Source organism: Conger conger, chromosome 11 (assembly GCF_963514075.1).
Source record: "Conger conger chromosome 11, fConCon1.1, whole genome shotgun sequence".
Lineage (NCBI taxonomy): Eukaryota > Metazoa > Chordata > Actinopteri > Anguilliformes > Congridae > Conger > Conger conger.
The window spans coordinates 32,397,788-32,417,234 of NC_083770.1; the positions used below are offsets into that span (position 1 = coordinate 32,397,788).

The 19,447-nt window shown below is 39.4% G+C and overlaps 2 protein-coding genes across 5 annotated transcripts; one reads left to right on the forward strand and one right to left on the reverse strand.

Moving 5' to 3' along the window:
• Window positions 1-1,117: 1,117 nt before the first annotated feature.
• On the reverse strand, window positions 1,118-7,515 carry LOC133140696 (uncharacterized). 2 transcript variants are annotated; one of them, XM_061260823.1, is made up of 5 exons: window positions 7,366-7,515; window positions 4,590-4,834; window positions 4,227-4,336; window positions 2,000-2,215; window positions 1,118-1,464 (listed from the first exon to the last, which is right to left on the reverse strand). In XM_061260823.1, the coding sequence occupies exons 1-5, from the start codon at window positions 7,459-7,461 to the stop codon at window positions 1,313-1,315; spliced, it is 819 nt and encodes a 272-aa protein (XP_061116807.1). In that variant the 5' UTR covers window positions 7,462-7,515; the 3' UTR covers window positions 1,118-1,312. The 2 variants fall into 2 exon arrangements, with proteins under 2 accessions (XP_061116807.1, XP_061116808.1); XM_061260824.1 differs by lacking the exon at window positions 7,366-7,515 and having other exon boundaries at window positions 4,590-4,883.
• Window positions 6,222-17,763, forward strand: LOC133140694 (phosphatidylinositol 4-phosphate 5-kinase-like protein 1). 3 transcript variants are annotated; one of them, XM_061260822.1, is made up of 10 exons: window positions 6,222-6,338; window positions 9,243-9,428; window positions 12,149-12,199; window positions 13,171-13,325; window positions 13,610-13,734; window positions 14,061-14,095; window positions 14,189-14,244; window positions 14,342-14,454; window positions 14,794-14,956; window positions 15,379-17,763. In XM_061260822.1, exons 2-10 carry the CDS (start codon window positions 9,249-9,251, stop codon window positions 15,827-15,829), a joined length of 1,329 nt encoding a protein of 442 aa, XP_061116806.1. In that variant the 5' UTR covers window positions 6,222-6,338; window positions 9,243-9,248; the 3' UTR covers window positions 15,830-17,763. The 3 variants fall into 3 exon arrangements, with proteins under 3 accessions (XP_061116806.1, XP_061116805.1, XP_061116804.1); XM_061260821.1 differs by lacking the exon at window positions 6,222-6,338 and adding an exon at window positions 6,758-6,918; XM_061260820.1 differs by lacking the exon at window positions 6,222-6,338 and adding an exon at window positions 7,458-7,720.
• Window positions 17,764-19,447: the final 1,684 nt, after the last annotated feature.

A 19,447-nucleotide genomic window follows, 5' to 3' on the forward strand; every position in this document is an offset into this window, starting at 1 on the left:
TACACTTCTCTATACAAGACTGTAGTACAACAGGGAATGTAAATGTAATATTTTGGGGAAAATAAAATGTTGAGTACCTCATGAACAACCATGTCTGTCATTCTTTTTACTTTCTTATTTTTATTTTAGAAAATGTTTGTAGGGATGAAAATACTGCTTAATCAACTGTCAAAATTACCTGATGCTTTTCTTAATCTCTGCCTCTTTTTTATCCATGAATAGAAAATGTACACAGCACATATACTTACATATATTTATAGAAAAATAATCTTTTGTTACCTTCTTTTAATCTATACACTTTAAACAAATGACAAATTAGTGTTCATATTGATTAAGATTATTTGATTGCTTAAATTGTAATTTGGCTGTATTGCAAGAGCTGTCCTTAATGAGTTTCTGGAATAGGTATGAACAAAATGTCCATTTATATATTTCTTTCACAGATGAATGATCGTAAATGCCATGAGATATTAAGAAAGGATCAGTATTCAGATAGCAGTTCAATCAAGCATAATTAAAAGCAGCACAGAGGACTGCGGATACGGTGTGTCCCAAAAACTATATTGCATGGCAGCATCAGTCTAATCCGGACATTATTAAAAGAAACATGCTCAACCAATATACTGAATGAAACCGGGAGCTGATCCTACATAAACTAAAAATTCAAAGAATGAGATCAAGGAATGCACTACCATGGAATTATTTTTTAGTATTTTGTTATTTGTGGGAATTCTTTTAAGAAAAAAATACAAAAACATTTTTCCATGGGCATGCAGTCTTTGATCTCATCCATTTCACAGCACCAGTCTAATCAAATATAGTCCTGGGGGCCCCTGTGTAATTCCAGCATCTAATGAGTTTACAATATTTATTAGGGTTAGGGTTACATGATGACTAAATCACATGTTTTTGAAGGGTAGTTTAGATATTTTGAGAAGTATGACAACCAGCCATCTTTACAAAAAGATGTCTAAAAGAAAATACACTTAATGTATCTGCAGAGGAGATTATACAATGATGTTATTTTTCCAAATGCTGTCTGTATGAAAAGATAAATTTTATAACAATTGTAAACATACTGGAACCGTCAGTTCCAGTAAATGGATTTGCGGCTCCCTCTAGTGGCACAGACAAACTTGTATTCCCTGAAAAGTTCCGGATCAAGATACATATGCAGTGAGAAGGGAAGGATTTGTGTAATACAAGGCTACAGTGCATTGCAAGTTCTCCAAATCACCAATCCCCATTTGACCCAAACTGTTTCCCCTTTCTATTTTTATCTCATGTCCTTGCCTGCTGCTGTGTCCCACGTTTACAGCGTCTCCTCCTTCAGAGAGTAGTGTCTCCGACGCGGCCTCTTGCGCTTTCTCTCTGTGAAGAGGTAACACAGCATGCACCATAAGCTCTCCTCTGGGGCAATCTGGACCCCACTGCTGGTCCGGAACGGCCGCAGAGCACAGGAGCCTGGTTCAGAGAGAGGGGGCAGGGGAGGAGGCAGTTACCAGAGGAGCATGTTCCTCACCTGGGCCGGAAATGTGAAAACCCGGTACATCACCACGTGGGACGCTGCAGACAGCTACATGTATATGAGGAGCCATCATATTTTAAATAAAATAGCCTTTAAATAAAATAAATTAATCAGGTCTGTCGGGGCTTTCAGTCATTTTCATTGACAACACTGATCAGGAAGATACAAAAAGGAGAGATTAAAGGAGAAAAAGTAAATCAATAAATAAAATCAATTAAATCAATCTATGCAAATTATATTTTTCAATTTTCGTATGAAGCAAAGCAAAACTGTGAAATGGAATCCAGCTAACTGATCCTGCTACTGCGGAAGACCTGCCTTCATCATTGCTGGATATACAGTTAAGTATGGGAAACTGAAATGAGTTACCCGAGAGTAAGAAAGAGATGGCAGGTTGTATGTAACAGGGGTTCAGTTTGGAACGTTACCCCAGATGAAGTTAGCAGATCCAGGGTGAGTTTAAAGGCTTACCTAAGATAAGGTAAGCTGTGGCACTGAGGCAGAGGATGATGAGGAAGATGGTGCCAGGACCCACATCCTCCAGAGCACAGGCATTCGGGCAGGCGCAGGGACTGTCTACCCGAATCTCCAGGGGCACGTCTCGGCCAAAGCGTTGAGAGAAGGCAATGGAGCGGTTTGGACTGCAGTGGTAATGCACGATGGTCTGTGGGTGGCTTTTGCTCAGGACTGAGTAGCAAAGGGGACAGGGTGAGGCAGTGGCTCAAGGTTTACTCCCCATGATCAGAATTTGCTCACCTGCTCAAAGTTTTCTCATTACATTACATTATTGCCATTTTGGCAGACGCTCTTATCCAGAGCGATGTACAGTTGATTAGACTAAGAGCAATGCAGGGCTAAGGGCCTTGCTCAGGGGCCCAACGGCTGTGCGGATCTTATTGTGCCTACACTGGGGATCGAACCACTGACCTTGCATGTCCCAGTCATTTACCTTAACCACTACACTACAGTCCATTGTAACAGGGTTTTTTTTTTCTAACAAAGAATGTTTCACAATTACTAATACAAAATTGATCATGACCTTTATTTTACAGTGCCCTCCATAATGTGTTGGACAAACCCATTTTATCTTGATTTGGCACAATTTTAGATTTGGAATCACAAAAATTAAAATGTGGTTAAAGTGCATATTTTAGCATATTTTATTAAAGGGTATTTTTATACATTTTGGGGTTTTGTTTTACAGCACTGTTTATACACAGTCCCCCCCATTTCAGGGCACCATAATGTATGGGACACATGGTTTCACAGTTGTTTGCAATTGCTCAGGTGTGCTTAATTGCCTCCTTAATGCAGGTATAAGAGAGCTCTCTGAATCTTTCCTCTAGTCTTTCACTCACCATTGGAAACTACTATTGCTGTTTATCAACATGAGGACCAATGTTGTGCCAAAGAAAATAAAAGAAGCGATTATGAGACTGGGAAACAAGATTAAAATGGTTAGAGACATCAGCCAAACCATAGGCTTACCAAAATAAACTGTTTGGAACATACTAAGAAGAAAGAGAGAACTGGTGAGGGACTAGCAGGCCAATTAAGGCCTGATGACAGAAGAATCCTCTCCATAATAAACAAAAATCCCCAAACACCTGTCTGACAGATCAGAACACCCTTCATGAACAGAAATACAGAGGCTATAATGCAAGATTGCAAACTACTGGTTAGCTGCAAAGTTTGCCAAGAAGAGCAACCACAGTTCTGGAAAGAGGTCTTGTGGACAGATGAGATGAAGATGAACTTATATCAGAGTGATGGCAAGAGCAAAGTATGGAAGAGAGAAGGAACTGCCCAATATCCAAAGCATACCACCTCATCTGTGAAACATGATGGTGGGGTGTTATGGCCTGGGCATGTATGGCTGCCGAAGGTACTGGCTCAATTATCTTCATAGCAGATAACTGCTGATGGTAGTAGCAAGTTCAAGTGAATGCCTCAAAACTCATTGGCCGGCGGTTCATTCTACAGCAAGACAATGATCCCAAACATACTGCTAAAGCAACAAAGGAGTTTTTCAAAGCTAAAAAATGTCAATCACCTGATGTGAACCCAATTGACCATGCCTTTCATATGCTGTAGAGAAAAGTAGACTAGCCCCTGCATGAGCTGCAATACAGGCCTGGCAGAGCATCACCAGAGAAGATACCCAGCAAATGGTGATGTCCATGAATCACAGACTTCAGGCAGTCATTGCATGCAAAGGATATGCAACAAAATACTGAACATGACTACTTTTATTTACATAAAATTGATGTGTCCCAAACATTATGGTGCCCTGAAATGGGGGGACACAGCTATAATTTATACATGGTGAAACCAAAATGCCCTTTATTAAAATAATAACAATGTGCACTTTAATCACATGTGATTTGTTTTTATTATAAGTCTCAAATTCTGGAGTACAGAAGCAAATAAATAAATGATTATGAAGGCACTGTAATTGTTAAGTTATCAGATATGTCCAGTACATAGACCTGGGTGATTTTTATATGGCACAAAATGTACATGGTGTGTAATTTCTGAGAGAGAGAAACAGGAGTGTAAGATAAGCATCTTTTCAAACCGGCAAAATCCACAACAAAGCCTAGGCTATATATTACTTACACATTTACTCATTGCATTTATATTAATGTAACACACTTTACATTGCATTTCTAAGTGGTACAGTACAAAGGCAGCATACCTGGGTATGCAACAGACAGGGTCTTGGTGCTGTCATTATATTGGAATTCATTGCCTTCGTGTCTCCCATAGTTAATATAGCGACTGACAAATCTGTTGTTTTTGCGATGCCTAGAAAACACAACATGGCAAACCTTTTACACTTAAAATAATGTGTGACCATAAAACTTCCCTATTACACAGATAACCAATTACACAGATGCAGGGCCTGATAATGTATCGGTGTACACTGTAAGAAATATTTAAGAATATTAAAGTATGTACAATGGCAGAAGAGAATCATTAGCAGCCTGAGTGAACAGTTTCAGTTCAAAGTTATTGGAAATGTAACACCATCATCAACATCAACAACAACAACACTTACTTGACTATCAGGCATGCTGCTACATCCAAGCAGTCAGTGCCAGCAAAATCCTCAGGCTCGGAGAAAGGCAAACAGGGGCTGAATGAGAGGAGTAGCTCTGTGCTTGGGGGTCTGTTCTCAGTCAGGAAGGATTTAAAGCGCTCCAGGTAGCCATCCGAATCCCCCAGCGCAGCCAGGTTAATTACTCCTGAACCATCGCTCATGATACACTTGCAATGATTCACTTTTATACAACCGGCTTTTTTCTTCTCCGGCACCGAAGGAATGGGAGGAGGGGGCGAAGAAGGATACGGTGAAACTGTACCAAAGTATAGTAATAAAATAAAAAACTTACGAAGATTCATTTCGCAACCCATATTCCTCCGTGCTCTCGAGATGCAGTGGTTTACTCGTGACATCGGTATTTGTGACCCTTCTAATTAAGAAACGTAGTTCAACAGTCACACACCACCGAGAAAAGTCATTAAAAGTGAGATAGCCTACAACTGACTGCAACATTCCAAAGGGGTTCAAATTGGATTCATGCCCCTTTCTGAACGTTTAAGCAACACACATCAACGATGTTTTGTTTTGTATCGTAGCCTATATTTTATACTACATAAAATAACCTATTTTAAAAATAGGTAAATAAATGGCTATAAGACATTTATTTACAAATTACAAAATGTATAATTAAAATTAAAATGACCTCATGACAAATGGCTACAGAGATGTTTCTGATTAGTCAAGTCTTAGATATAATAATGCAGCTATAAGAGAACATTCAATATCTAATCTTGTTTCTAATCTTGTTTCTAAGCCTTTGATAGTCTGTTATGTTTGTTAACATGAGGATCAGAGTTGTACCAATGAAAGTCAAGGAAGCCATTATGAGGCTGAGAAATAAGAAGAAACTATTTGGAACATCATTAAGAAGAAAGTGTGCATTGGTATATGTTCTGACATTCTGTACATTACATAACTGGAATTTGGCAGGCGCTCTTACAGTTACTGTAACGACGTACAGTTGATTAGACTAAGCAGGAGTCTAATACTCTCCCCTGGAGCAATGCAGGGTTAAGGGCCTTGCTCAAGGGCCCAAAGGCTGTGCAGATTTTATTGTGGCTACACCGGGATTAGAACCACTGACCTTGCGTGTCCCAGTCATTTACCTTAACCACTACACTACAGGCCGCCCCTACGCCAGAAGTCAGTAGTCACTGACACATCCATGTCTGAAGAATGTTTCTTACACAGAGTCCAGTTGTACCTTCCACCCTGGAGTGCATTGCTTTGATTTCCCATACTATTTACTCAGGGATGAAGGCACAACTTCAGCCAACATATGAATCATCTCCTGTACTTCACTTTATGTCCCGAGTGCAAAGTAGAGAGAGAGTGGGTAGTATTACTAATGTTTTTTAATTTTTCCGGGCAGGTTTTTTCAGGATTACGATATGACTCTCCTTTCATACAACTGGTTTGCAGCATTTTCTTAACAAGCTTGTTTAGTTTATCCCACTGCCACTCCTGGGATGACTCAACTGAATGCTCAGCCCACATACATCCTGGATCGGGGCACATGCTTTTCACAAGGCCACTGAACTTTGCCCCAACCCGGGGAGACTTGTACCCTATCCAGAAGGGGCAAATATACTGTATAAGTTCAGAGCCAATGCACAATGGAAAAACAAGCCTTCATTAATCAAGTGGAGTGTGAGCTGTTTTCTCCTACAGGAATCCATTTTTTGATTGGTTTCATACAATTCAGTAAGTAATAATACACTGCAATCCCAACCATAGGACTCAAGCAGTGGCCCTAGGCATTTTCAACATTGCACGGATACATACTATAGTGTAAACAAAGCAAAACCTGGATTGATAGATTCATAATACATACCTTGACTTGTTAATTCATTTCATTAAATTATATACTTCAAATGGACAAAATTACAGGTATTGCTTAAACTTATATATTTTATGATAAATCACTTATGTATAAATATATTAGATAATATATTTAATATGAATGTTTGTTATAATGAAATCATAAAACAGATGGAAAATAAGTAGATCCCCTTACATGTATTTTGTCAGTGTGTAAACACATGCATCAAAAACAGTCGTTCTGAAGCTGAGTGACCCACCTACAATTTCTTGCCTAACCTGAAAGCTCTGGAATGCGGCACTTATGAATCGTTTTGGAGTGGTGCATGCTGAAGGGAATATACAGAGTATTAGTTATCTGTACATATATAATAGTCTTTTTAAAGGGTTTAGCTTCACATTTTAACAGTGAATTCTCTTTAATCCTGATAAAGAATTCTCATCATCAACTCACCAAAATTGTGTAAGTGGAAACCTGGTGTTATGTCTTGTGTCGTTTTGTAATTCAAGGAAATGTTTACATTTACCCGTGTTGTTTCAGATTTAAGAGATTTAAAAAAGTGTGTTTTTTCTGTTTTGGCTGCGGAGTGGCAGGTGAGGGTTTATATTGAATGAATGAATGAGTGCATCACCGCAAATACAGTTTATGCTCCCTTTTTTCCAGGCCTAGCTTGAGTGCATCACTCTTTGGTTATTTTCTTAACCCGCAGTACTGTCGATATTGGATTGTCTGGGACGCTGGGTTAATGCACTTATGGAACAAAACGCTCCCGGTGTCCCATCTGTGAATGGGGAACATTGCGAGATGTAAACGTTTGGCCTTTTTCGATATTTTGTACCAGAATTTGGCATTTTATAATAGCCTTAGTAGAATTAGAGTTAGTAGTGTATAGTAGCCTATGGTAATTACCTTCCGCTTTTTCACTCCGACTTGTACACCCCTCCGCTGATTTTTCTGTAGGTTTGGTACAGTCCATAACAAAACGTGCTGAGTATGTCTGAGCATTCATCTACACACAGTTTCAGGTCCATGACATGAAAAGCAATATTTCCCCGTAACGACGAGTTGCCTGGTGAGAGGCGCTAGTTCCCTAGGTGGCAGTGCTACTACAATGAGGTATGGGCTGAGCTGAGGTTGCTGATGCTTGACCAGAGTCTGATACGTTCAACCAAATAGCCTACTATCAGGATAATGCTTTGAACTCTCGGACTGCAAAATTGGCTTGGAAGGAATTAGATGACGAGCTACCATGAGTCAGGCTGAGGTAGGTGAAATTTGTTTTATTTTTAAACGGGATAAATACATTGGCATTGCAAATATCGACCGGGTATTCCAACTATAGACTATCGGTGGGTTCGCATCGTGTAGCACAACATTATAGGTTACTGATATTATTCCGTTCGGTCATTTTCACCGTCAGGCTATCCTATCATCTCAAACGTTTGACATAGAGCAGGTGCCGCCTCGTTGCAAGCACCGCAGTTGAGACAATGTTTTAAACAAAGATATGACGGCCAGGTTTCCTCCTGTCAAAGTTCAAATTCACACAGTAATTAATTCGCTACATTTATTCAACATTTTATGTGACCATAAATAAATCCAAGTAAAATATATAGTCAGTGATCACTTTATTAGGTAGAGCTGTACACCCGCTTTTTTATGCAAATATTGAATCTGCCAAACATGTTACAGCAACTAAATGCATAAAAGCATGCAGATGTGGTCAAGAGGTTCATCAGTTTCTCAGACTAAATGTCAGAATGGAGAAGAAATGTGATCTAAGTGACTTGATTGTGTCGTTACGGGGAATGATTGTTGGTACCAGACAGGGTGGTTTGAGTATCTCAGAAACTGCTGATCTCCTAGGATTTCCACTCACAACAGTCGCTACAGTTTGCAGAGAATGGTTTCAAAAAATAAAAAACATCCAGTGAGCAGCAGTTCTGCTGGTGGAAATGCCTTGTTAATGAGAGGTCAGAGGAGAAGGGCCAGAGTGGTCAAAGCTGACAGGAAGGTGATAGTAATGCAAATAACCACACATTACAACAGTTGTATGCAGAAGAGCATTTCTGAAAACATGTGTCAAACCTCTAAGCGGTCAGCAGTGGAAGCCTTAATATGTCTAAAAAATAAGTCTAATAAATACCTAATAAAGTGCTCAGTGAGTGTAATTTCACTGCAGTAACGTGGTCAGCCTACAATTTTGTTGTGGGCTTTGTTTAGGGTAACCAATGAAGACAGTAAATGGAATGCATGCCAAAATTGACTCTACACAATTTATTTTTAAATAAATGTTATATATAGTCTCACTGGAAACATTTCATGTTCAGGTGCCTCATTACATTTTGTTATCTATTTCATGCTGAGACCAGGCCACCCAGCTGAGGATGGATGTAGCCTGGTTTTTTTTGCCTCGCTTTTTGCCTGATGAGAGTGCCAAATCTGAGATGAATAGATTTTTGACATGTCAGGCCTGGTTTCTGCTCAGTTTTCATTATTTTCCTCTGTATTGTGTCTTTGTGACAATTCTCTGTAAAAAAAAAACAATTGAATTGAATTGAACTGAAAAATGTATATTGAATTAATGCATGGTTTAAAATCAAATGGCAAATGTAGGTGGGGGCGATATGCTATAGTCCAGCAGTCCGTGGTCAGCAGTCCCCGGGAACAGATTGCGGTCGATTTTTGTGTACCTGTGTTGCCAGGCAGTTACCAGTCTTTCACACTGGCTAATGATTTATTTTAATCATGGGTAGTGTAGAATAATTTGTGTGCTTGTATGTCAGACTGAGATGCCGGCGAATCGGCGTTCCCGCACGGTGAAGAGACGGTTGTGGAGGGGCCTGAGACAACAGTGGAAACTCCTCGGACTCTTTGAGATCGACCAGCAGCATGAGTTCTTCAGTCTAACCCAGATGATGAAGGAGGGCTTGTCAGGTGCTGTGCAGAACACCATCGACAACCCACCTGCAGTGAGTATAGCACACTGGCCGTGCGCTCTTTAACAAATCACTCCCCTCCCTTTCATCACCGTCTTCAGGATCATCCCTCATTTACACTTGAATATCTGTTCCTTCCCTGAACCTGCCTCCTTTTTCTATGTTACTTCATTATCATTCATGGATGGTGGATGGTGGTCAGCCTCTTTATGGACAGTTGTGCATTTTTAAAAACTTATTTTAACCTATTTCTAACCTATATAGTTCATATTTGGGTATTGTTTCAGATGACTACTTCTTGTAGCACACCTGGGACAGGTACAGCCAAACGGAAGCAGGGAATTCTCTCCTTCCCTGAGTGGCAATGGCATACGCCAGATTAGTCTCTAGACCATGGTAGTGTGCCACTCTACTCATCATATGCTTTAGCTGGACAGGCCACCCAAGAGCCCCACGTTATAAAATTTGGTCTAATGAAAATGTGCTTCAGTAATGCTTATGAAGGCAGAAAAGGTCAAGAGCACTGAGCTCCCTGAGGCCAGAAAAGTGCCCTCTTGATTAATAGACACACACACACACACACACACACATACACACTAGGTTACCTGAGTTTAATCCATCTTTAATTACAAAGTGGCAGACATTTATTTGTAGACTCTTGTGTGATTGGGCTCATTAGCAAAGCAGAGAACCCTGTCACCCTGCTCCAGAGAGAAGCCATAAGTAAGCAGCAGGTGCTCGAGTGTTTACCTTGTGTTGCTCCTCCCCAGAGCTCCCGTTATGGAAATAAGTGGCTAGCTGATCAAGCTCTGGGGTACAGGTGGAGTGAGCCAGGCATCGTTATTGTCCAAAGGAACAAAGCAGCATTAGGGCAGGGCAGCATGTCCTCAGGTGGTGTTTCTCTCTGTGGAAGCAGGACATCACTCTGTGATTTTGGTCTGACAAATTAGGTAATAAAGGACAGGAAGTCTGCTTGCTCTGCTGTGCTTGAGTTCATCAACTGTACACCATTCTAGAGATACTTAGTAATAATGTCCTACAGTGGTTCTTAAATATGCCTTCATGTCATATGAAACTATTTGAAATAATTGCTTCTTTAATGGTGCAGAACTGACACATTAAAAGAAAAATGTTCAGATTGAATAACTTGTTTTTGAGCTGTGTTTAATGTCTTCAGATAGTGTCTGTGAGGAGTATGAGGTTATTTTCAATGTGTGAATAAAAATATTCAGCATAAATGCAAATACTCATTGTATAAACCTGTTATGACCCAAATAAAAACATTCATAAAAAATACAGCTGCCATATTAGGAGCATTTCCCTAGAGTTACCGAATCTAGGGAAATGCAGGTATCTTATGCTCATCTATAGCTTACAGGTAGGATCAATAAATAACATAACATACATTTGATTCTAATCAAATTATGTATGAGAATCTGATGCTAAATCATATCAGCTTGTTGGATGTGTCTGTGGTCCAGAGACTGCAACAGTAAAAGCATGCAGATCTCAGCTTCATGCCTGATGAGAGTGCCAAATCTGAGATGAATGGTTCAATACTGCCAAATATTATTGGCACGTGAAAAAGATCTGCCAGCTGTAGTCAGCATGGATCGTGGCCTAGGGTGATAAAACAGTATTTTTGCATAGCTAGACATTACCTGAACACTATGTGCAATAGATTTAAGACTAATACTGAGTGCTGTGCCAGGGACCAACAGCTAAGACAAGCATTTGCAAACATGAGCATGCCTCATATATATATTGAATGAGCAATTAGCTTTCTGCTGTGACAAGATATTCACATGTAAAACAGTGTATTGATAGTATATAAATAGTTTATAATGTATTTATTTTCACTTACCGTCTCTTTTTTCAGACAGATACATTTCATAATGGAACTAAAGGATAGTTTGGGTGAAAATGACTAATTCAGTTAAAGGAGTTCTTGACATAGCTCTGAAGGTATTCCTCTAGGCAACCACCAGAAACTCCAGTTTAAATAATTTATACTAATTAGTATACCTTGTGACTACTGTGATTAGTGAGGACTAATCTGTTTACTTACTGTCAGGATCTCTTGCACTGGAGTTACAGTAGCTCAAAGGTTCATTCGCTTAAAAAACATAAACTGTCTGGATATTGATATGCCTGTGTGTCTTAATCAAGACTGACAGAGGAGCTTCCATTAAAAATAGCTTGTCCCCCATTGTTGAAGAACTGTCTCTCCCTATCATTGGTTTATTTGTAGTTAGGGCTTTGTGGGAGGGCAGAGTTGTGTTGACCCTGCTCTGGGTGTAGTAGTCCTGTGGTGATGTCATGACAGTGCAGCTCACACATGTGACAGTGGCCTCAGTTCCCATTGTGACCTGGCCAGCTGACTCAGCGTGTTCGTCAATGAGTGTCCCGTCTGTTGTTCCTGGCTTATACCCTCACCCTCCCTAACCCTGCGCCATGCAAGACTCAACCAGCCACCTTCCACCAAACACGTGTACACACTCACATACAGTCACGTACACACCACGCACACACACACACCAAACACAGGCAGTGTCATACACACCACACACACACCATCATCACACCAACCATCTGAACCATTCATTAAATGTATAAGCATTGCATTTATTTGCAAGTGAAATTTCAGGATAAAAAAAGCTTTTAGAATCCAAGCACTACTTTATGCTATCCATCTCAAAGCTGCAAAACAAAACCACTTATCATAAAGCTTACTATACCTCTCTTTTTCCTAGGATGAACTGTCTGAAGATGATTTCAAAATGGAAGTCACTCAAGTACATGAGGTACGAAGCAAAACAACTGATTTCTCAATATCTCAAGATCTCTTAATAACCTTTTAATCAAATTAAAGACAGAGGTGAATCAATATGCACTTAATTAGGTATTTAAACACGTGTGTTTAAGTTGTTTCATAACATGTTCATTATATTCATTAAAACAATGCAGGTTTTTATCATTTGATTTGTCATTGAATTCTTCATTATCTAAAAAGTGATTAATTTTAATGGCCATGTGTCCTCACTTTTACAATTTAGGAGACTTGATTCCCCTTGGTCTTTAAGTCGATTAGTTAAAATTATTTCTTGTTATACCTTTCATGTAATTGTTTGCAATATTATATCACAATGAGCACAATGTGAATATTGGACTTGTATATGTAATGGCTTTGTTGAGCTATTTCTGACATAATGTGGCTTAAGAGGGTAAATAATCCCCCTAGGCATGAAAATCACCTAATTAAGAAAAAACAACAGATTGTTAAATGCAGGGAGTATCTGTGGTTGGAATGAAATGAGCATACACAGTAGGTTCCCAGGACCAATGTTGAGAACCACTGTTCTACAGGATGCTTGTGATGGCACCAGGCAGCACAAAACATATTATTGCACACTACGTGTTATTTGATTAAAAAGAATGAAGAATGTGAAATGACCTCATGAAGAATTGATAAGCTGATAATGGCTATTTCTTGTTTAGTCATAATAAATACTGGTGCTTGAGCTAGTATGCTTGTGTGTGTTCCAGAGCGAAACCACATTCCTTACTATGAGACTAAGTGCCAGAAAGTATATAATACTAGTATATAATGGAATATTTTCACTGCTTACTGCTCTACTTAGCATGCTATAGCATGCTGCTTACAGTATCTCCCCCATCTCTCTCTCATAATCCTTCTTTCTTTCTCACTCTCTCAATCATTCTTTCTCTCTCAATCCTTCTTTCTTTTTCTCTCTCAATCCTTTTCTCTCTGAAGGGTTTTCAGATGGAGACATTTGCAGGACCGGTGTTTGCTAGCCTTCGCCATTCCTTGGGGATGACGGAAAAGGACTACCAGCACTCCCTCTCTTCTGAAGGGTGCTACCTGCAGTTCATCAGCAACTCCAAGAGCAAGGCGAACTTCTTCCTTACGTGCGTGCAGGGGTCACCATCATGTGCTTTCATTACCTTACATTACATTACATGAATGGCATTTTGCAAACGCTCTTATCCAGAGCGACGTACAGTTGATTAGACTAAGCAGGAGACACTCCTCCCAATGCAGGGTTACAAGGGCCTAACAGCTGTGTGCAGGTACATGGGTCCCAGTCATGTACCTTAACCACTACGCTACAGGCCACCCCATCACATTTCAGTGAGTGTCATTTCATCACTTATTTTTTCTTGTGCAATAATAAACATCTTTGTGCGTCCAGGAATGACAAGAGATTCTTCCTAAAGACACAAAACAAACGGGAAGTGAAATTCCTCCTGTCAAACCTGAAGATATACTTGGCCCATCTGGAGAGCTATCCTCACTCTCTGCTGGTCAAGTTCCTGGGTGAGTGACTGGTAGCACATCCCTCTTCACTCTTGACATCTGGACAGACACAGCTGTTCAAGTTCTCTGCACCATATACAAAATGGATGACTGGATGCATGCGGGGTAGATGACTTTCCGTTCATGTCCATTTAGGTTTTTTATACAATATTCAGTAACTATAACTAAAACATATAAGGGAAGGTTCTGAAGTCAAATGTATTGGTATAATACATTAACTTTGCTCATTTCATGATAGTATTTATCAAGTGTATTACAATCATAGAATCTTATTTCACTTCTACTTCTGATGCCCCTTCTTTGGTGGTTATGCTCTCTTAATTAAGGTGTCCACAGGATCTCTATTCCCCGTCAGAAGAAGGTAACAAGTCATTAAGACATTCATGCAAAACTTTAATCTCATGTCACTTTAACAATGTTGGAGCTAATTTTACACTTAATTTGACTTTTTCAGAAGTACTTCATTGTGATGCAGAGTGTGTTTTACCCTGATGAGAGAATCAGTGCAAGGTAAGTTGTGCAGTCAGTGCATGTATCATTGTTTGCCTCTTCCATTATAACCCTGACAATGGCTGCTATTCCATCTGTATTTCTGGTTTTCTCATAGGTATGACATAAAGGGCTGCCAGGTGAGCAGATGGACAAACCCAGCCCCTGAGGGGGGGCAGGTTATTGTGATTCTCAAGGACATGAACTTTGAGGGAAAGTACATCTCCCTGGGTAAGATAATTACATTTTTGTCAACCTTTGTAAAGATTATTACAGTAGTATTTGTTGCTGGATTTGAGGCATTCCAGTTTATGCAAGACCATGTGGAAATACCAGAACGTTTTCCAAAACTTTGCTTCAGGTTTGATAGTGTGACTATTTCAATGAGAAAAAGCATGTGGTAGAGCATGGTATTGAATGAAAAGGCAGGAAGTAGTTCATTCAAATAATAATTCCAGAATTCATATCAGAATCTAAACTAATTGGAATTAATCTATCCTGCTGGATCAGTTGTGCGACTATGTGTGACCTCATCAAGCCATTAAACATTTGTCATATTGTGTGCAACAGATGAGCAGGGAGCCTGGCTGGCTCGACAAGTGAAAATCGACACAGCCTTCCTGCAGACGCTCAACGTGCTTGACTACAGCTTCCTGGTGGCTCATCAGCCCCTGCACAATGATGAGCGAGACCAGAGCCATTCCTTCGCCACACTCATCATGCGCACCAAGAAGTAGGTGTTCTTTTCAAAACACTTACTGAGCAATACTTTACTCGCATGCTACAATATTTTTGTGGCACATTATAACATGTTTTTGTTGTGAAAACCTCAGCAACACTAAATATAAATGAATATTGGAATAACATGCTGCTGTGCTACAGTGGCTGCTTTCTGTGTCTTGTGATTGATTGTTGGAACCATTTAGCACTCATCTTTCGAGCCTAGCATTCAGCCTTAATGCCATACAGAGGATTCTGTTGAATGTAGAATGGTGATGAACCTGACAGTGTGTATGCTGAAAGATGGTTTGGAAACTATATTGAACTATATTTAGTTTGAGCTGGCAGATTTGAAAGTGATTCATTTCATAAACTTTAAGGATGAGTAAATTCTGGCATTATCTTGTGTTTGTGGCTGTCTATCCTTGCCTACAGGTCTGTGGATCCAGGATCCAGCCCCACCCATGCAGGTGTTCCCTATGTCCCGGGGGCAGTGCTGGAGGAGGACTCTCCCCTGCTGGAGTCAGAGACGCCCTGTGGATCGGCCAGATTCCGGATCAAGGAGACACACCCCAGCGATGGACTGATCCCTCTACAGGAGCTTCAGGGTGGGGCTTCTGGGACCAGCGCAGACTCTGAGCTGCAGGAGTTCCAGGCCCAGAATCGACGGCTGCTGCCCAACTTCAAGAACCCCCTACATGTAATTGATGGGGAAGACCTGCGCTATTTTGTGGGAATCATTGATATTTTCACTGTCTACGGCTTCAAAAAGAAGCTGGAGCACCTGTGGAAGAGGTTGCGATACCCAGGCCAGGCCTTCTCGACTGTTAGTCCCCCGGCCTACGCCCGCAGGCTCTGCCAGTGGGTGCAGGACCACACCAAGTAGACCAAAGACACATTGAGATTAAGTTTATGGTTGAGGATTGGCCACCACAGTCACCCAAGTTCTTGGGTTGCTGCTCTTGTGGGAGCATGATTGTACCACTCTTGCCTTCCAAGTGTTTTAGTTCTCTCTTCCACAACCCCACACCTTGGATTAGTTAAAACAGTAACAAGCTTTTAGCCAGTTCCAGCCCTGTCCAAGCGCTGTACCTGATGGTATAATCAGGAAACAGAAGACAAGTCCTTTGTGTAAATTCGCCATAGTTAATCCCAAACAGAACCGCAAAACAATCTGAACCAGGTGCTACAGATTGATTAATGTTGAATCTATGCATGTGCGTGAACTCAGACAGAAAAGCCTCAATGTTAAAATGCTGCAGTCAAATTGTTCTGGAAAACTTTCCTGCATACTTCTAGGTTCTGTTTTAGTAGGATGGGGTCAGGTATAATTTTTCATGTTTGGTCTCCAAACCAGCTATAATCAGATTTTGCCTTTCATTATTCAAATTAAATGATGCATGAAGAGAAATATCACATTTAAAAAAATGAATGCTGTCTTTTATTCATTTAGCATATTTTGAAAAGATTAAGAGACACATTTTTGCCTTCTAGTCAAAGGTCCTGTCGGGATTTGAGTCAAATTTTAAGCACATACATATAATACACAGCTGGTTCTGCAAGCCTTGCTTATTAATACAGCAACATTTTGAATTTGTATTGATGCCTGGGCTGGCAGAGGTGTTGGTTTCTAAAAATACATTTTGTTTGTTCATGTCCATGTCCATGTCCCATGTCCAAAATAGATTAACCATGGTAGGATATTTACAATACATGCACACCATGCATGACAACACACAAAACTATTTTGTATGTACAATCTGTGTATAGCACAGCCCTGGCTATAGGGCAACTGCATATAACATGGCTTTGCTCGTCCAACCAAACAGTAAACTCACATACCCATACTATACATATATGTTCAAGGAGGAGAACCTAGAACCAAGTATTTCTTGACATACACGTCTAGATCCCTTGTTCAGAAAATTAATTTAAATTAGAATTCAATTAAATATTCCTTGAGGAGTGAAACAAACTTGTCAATTTGTGAGAAAGTAACTGTTTTTCTCACAAACTTGAAATTAACTTATTTCAATGAATATCTCTCATGGATTTTATATGAAACTGTAGTTTAGATAAGTGTGTGTTGTGTGATGGATTTTAGAATTGAACAGGGATGCTGTGTCACTATCACACTGCCATCTGTGTTTACCATTGGGGGCATGTTGCCTGTCTTTTGAAAATGGCAAACATTTAATTGGTCATCAGTAGGTCCCATATCTATAGTAAATGCTATTTTAAGGTGCATGTTTTCATCTCAGAATTGTTTTGCAAGAAATACTTTGTGGCTGATCTACAGTAAATGGTTTGAGGCTCATGTGGAAATTACTAGTCTAAAGGACTGTGTGGGTTGGAGTGATTGCATTTCTTTCATAATGTAGACCCGTAGATGAATCAGATTTTTTTTTTATTTAATCATTACTCATTGTATTTATTTACATAGAAAGCCCATGTACTGTAACCTTACTGGGACATTATGTATTGTGGACCTATGACTGTTGTAAGCTCTGATTACTAATAAAATCAATGAGCATACTATATTGTGACACAAGAACAAATTTGAACTACCATATATCAATCCGCTGTTTTCCGGTGCAGATGATGGAGTTTTTGTGGTTTGCAGGTAAGACTAAAAATGAATTATTTACCATCCACACTCCTACTTTCTGGTTTGTCATGCCCCAGACTGTCAGGCAAACTGGCAAATTATTATTTGTTCAGAATGGTATGTGCACTAATGAGTTTGAACAAAATGAACAATAAATATTGTGGTAAATATATGGTAAAATATGGTAATAAATATCCTGAGTGATAGCTTCATTCTGCGTATTTTTGTTGGGCAATTGTACATAAAATATATATTCATCAAATTAACTTTAAATTTAGTAGATTTCCTGGCCTGTAGATGGAGCCACTGAACTTGAATACTGAACTCAAAATTCAAAGGTCTTCCTTGACTGTATTTTTAAGATGAAATACCCTTATACTTTGGGGGTGGGGTAGAGTGAAATCAATAATGTGTTCAAATTCATCAAATTAATTCAAATACAAAATTCATGACGAATAGTCCGATTTGTACAGTTGGCTTCAGAATTATTGGCACCCTTAATAAAAATAGAGAAAAAAGCCTGCATAGTACAAACAACATCGACAATGATATATTTTATGTTCAAACATACGGGAATCTACTCTTATTTCAATACATTTATTCTTATGTTTCAATGTTTTTTATATAGTAATCTTAATCATTTTGATTCTGAAAACCACAGGTGCCAAAAGTACTGGCAGCCCTAACAATTATGGTAAATAAAATAAAATAAAGTGAAATTGGCAATAAAATTCTACTTTCATTTAGTTCATCTCAGTCTAAAGAAACTATATTGTGTCATTCCACCACTTTCTGTTTACTAGAGTATGGAAATGAGATAACAAGCATGCAAAATCCCTTTGTCAACCATCAGCATGGGAAAAGCCAAAGAACTGTAAATTCAGAAGACACAGATGGTAAACTTGCTTGGAAGAGAATGCACATTATCTCCACGGACAGTAAGGAAAATAGTGAGGGAAGCCATAAGCAACCCAAAGATTCAGTTTAAGAATAGCTGAGATTGGTTGTGTTTTGGGTCAGTTAGTCTAAAAAAAAAAAAAACATACAATGGCACCTCCATACCAGCAAACTCTTTGGAAGGGTGGCATGAAGACAGCCCTTACTGTGAACAATAAACAAAACCAAGCATCTTCAGTTTGCCAAAGAGAGTGCTATGGCCAGATGAGACCAAAATGTAACATTTTGGCCATGCACATCATGTTTGACGGCAAAATTGAATGTACACAAGGAGAAACACTTCCCATCTACTGCCAAATATGGAGGTGGGTGATAGATTTTTGGAGATGTAATTGCTGCCAGGGATCCAGGGCAACCACTTAAGATCAATGGCACAATTAATTCAACAAAGTACCAGGGAATATTGGCAGAAAATCTGGTTGCCTTTGCTAGGAAACTGAGTCTCGGTTGTAGGTAGATTGTCCAGCAGGACAAAAGCCAAGCATACATCAAAATCCATACAGAAATGGTAAAGTAAATTCTGCAATTGGCATCTCAGTCTCTAGACTTAAATCCAGTGAAAAAACTGGTCTTAACTGAAGAGGAGGTATCCCAAGGATATCATTGATTCTGAAATGTTTTGCATGGGGGAATGGTCAAAGATCCTACCAAATGTGTTCTTTAATCTTATCCAAAATTATATAAAAAGATTTATGGCTGTCATTTTTGCCAGGGATGTTTGCACAAAGTATTAAACCAGGGGTGTTAATAATCGTGGAACCTGTTTTTTGGGGGAATTTTTTTTATTTTTTTGAAAATGTAAGATGGTTCATACCATTGAATCATTAATAAAGCAGAGCACTTTTGCATTATGGAAAATAAAACTTAAGTCAATAACTGCATTCTTTTTTAGTTTACTTTTTGTGGAAGTTTATCAAGGGGTGCCAATAATTCTAGAGT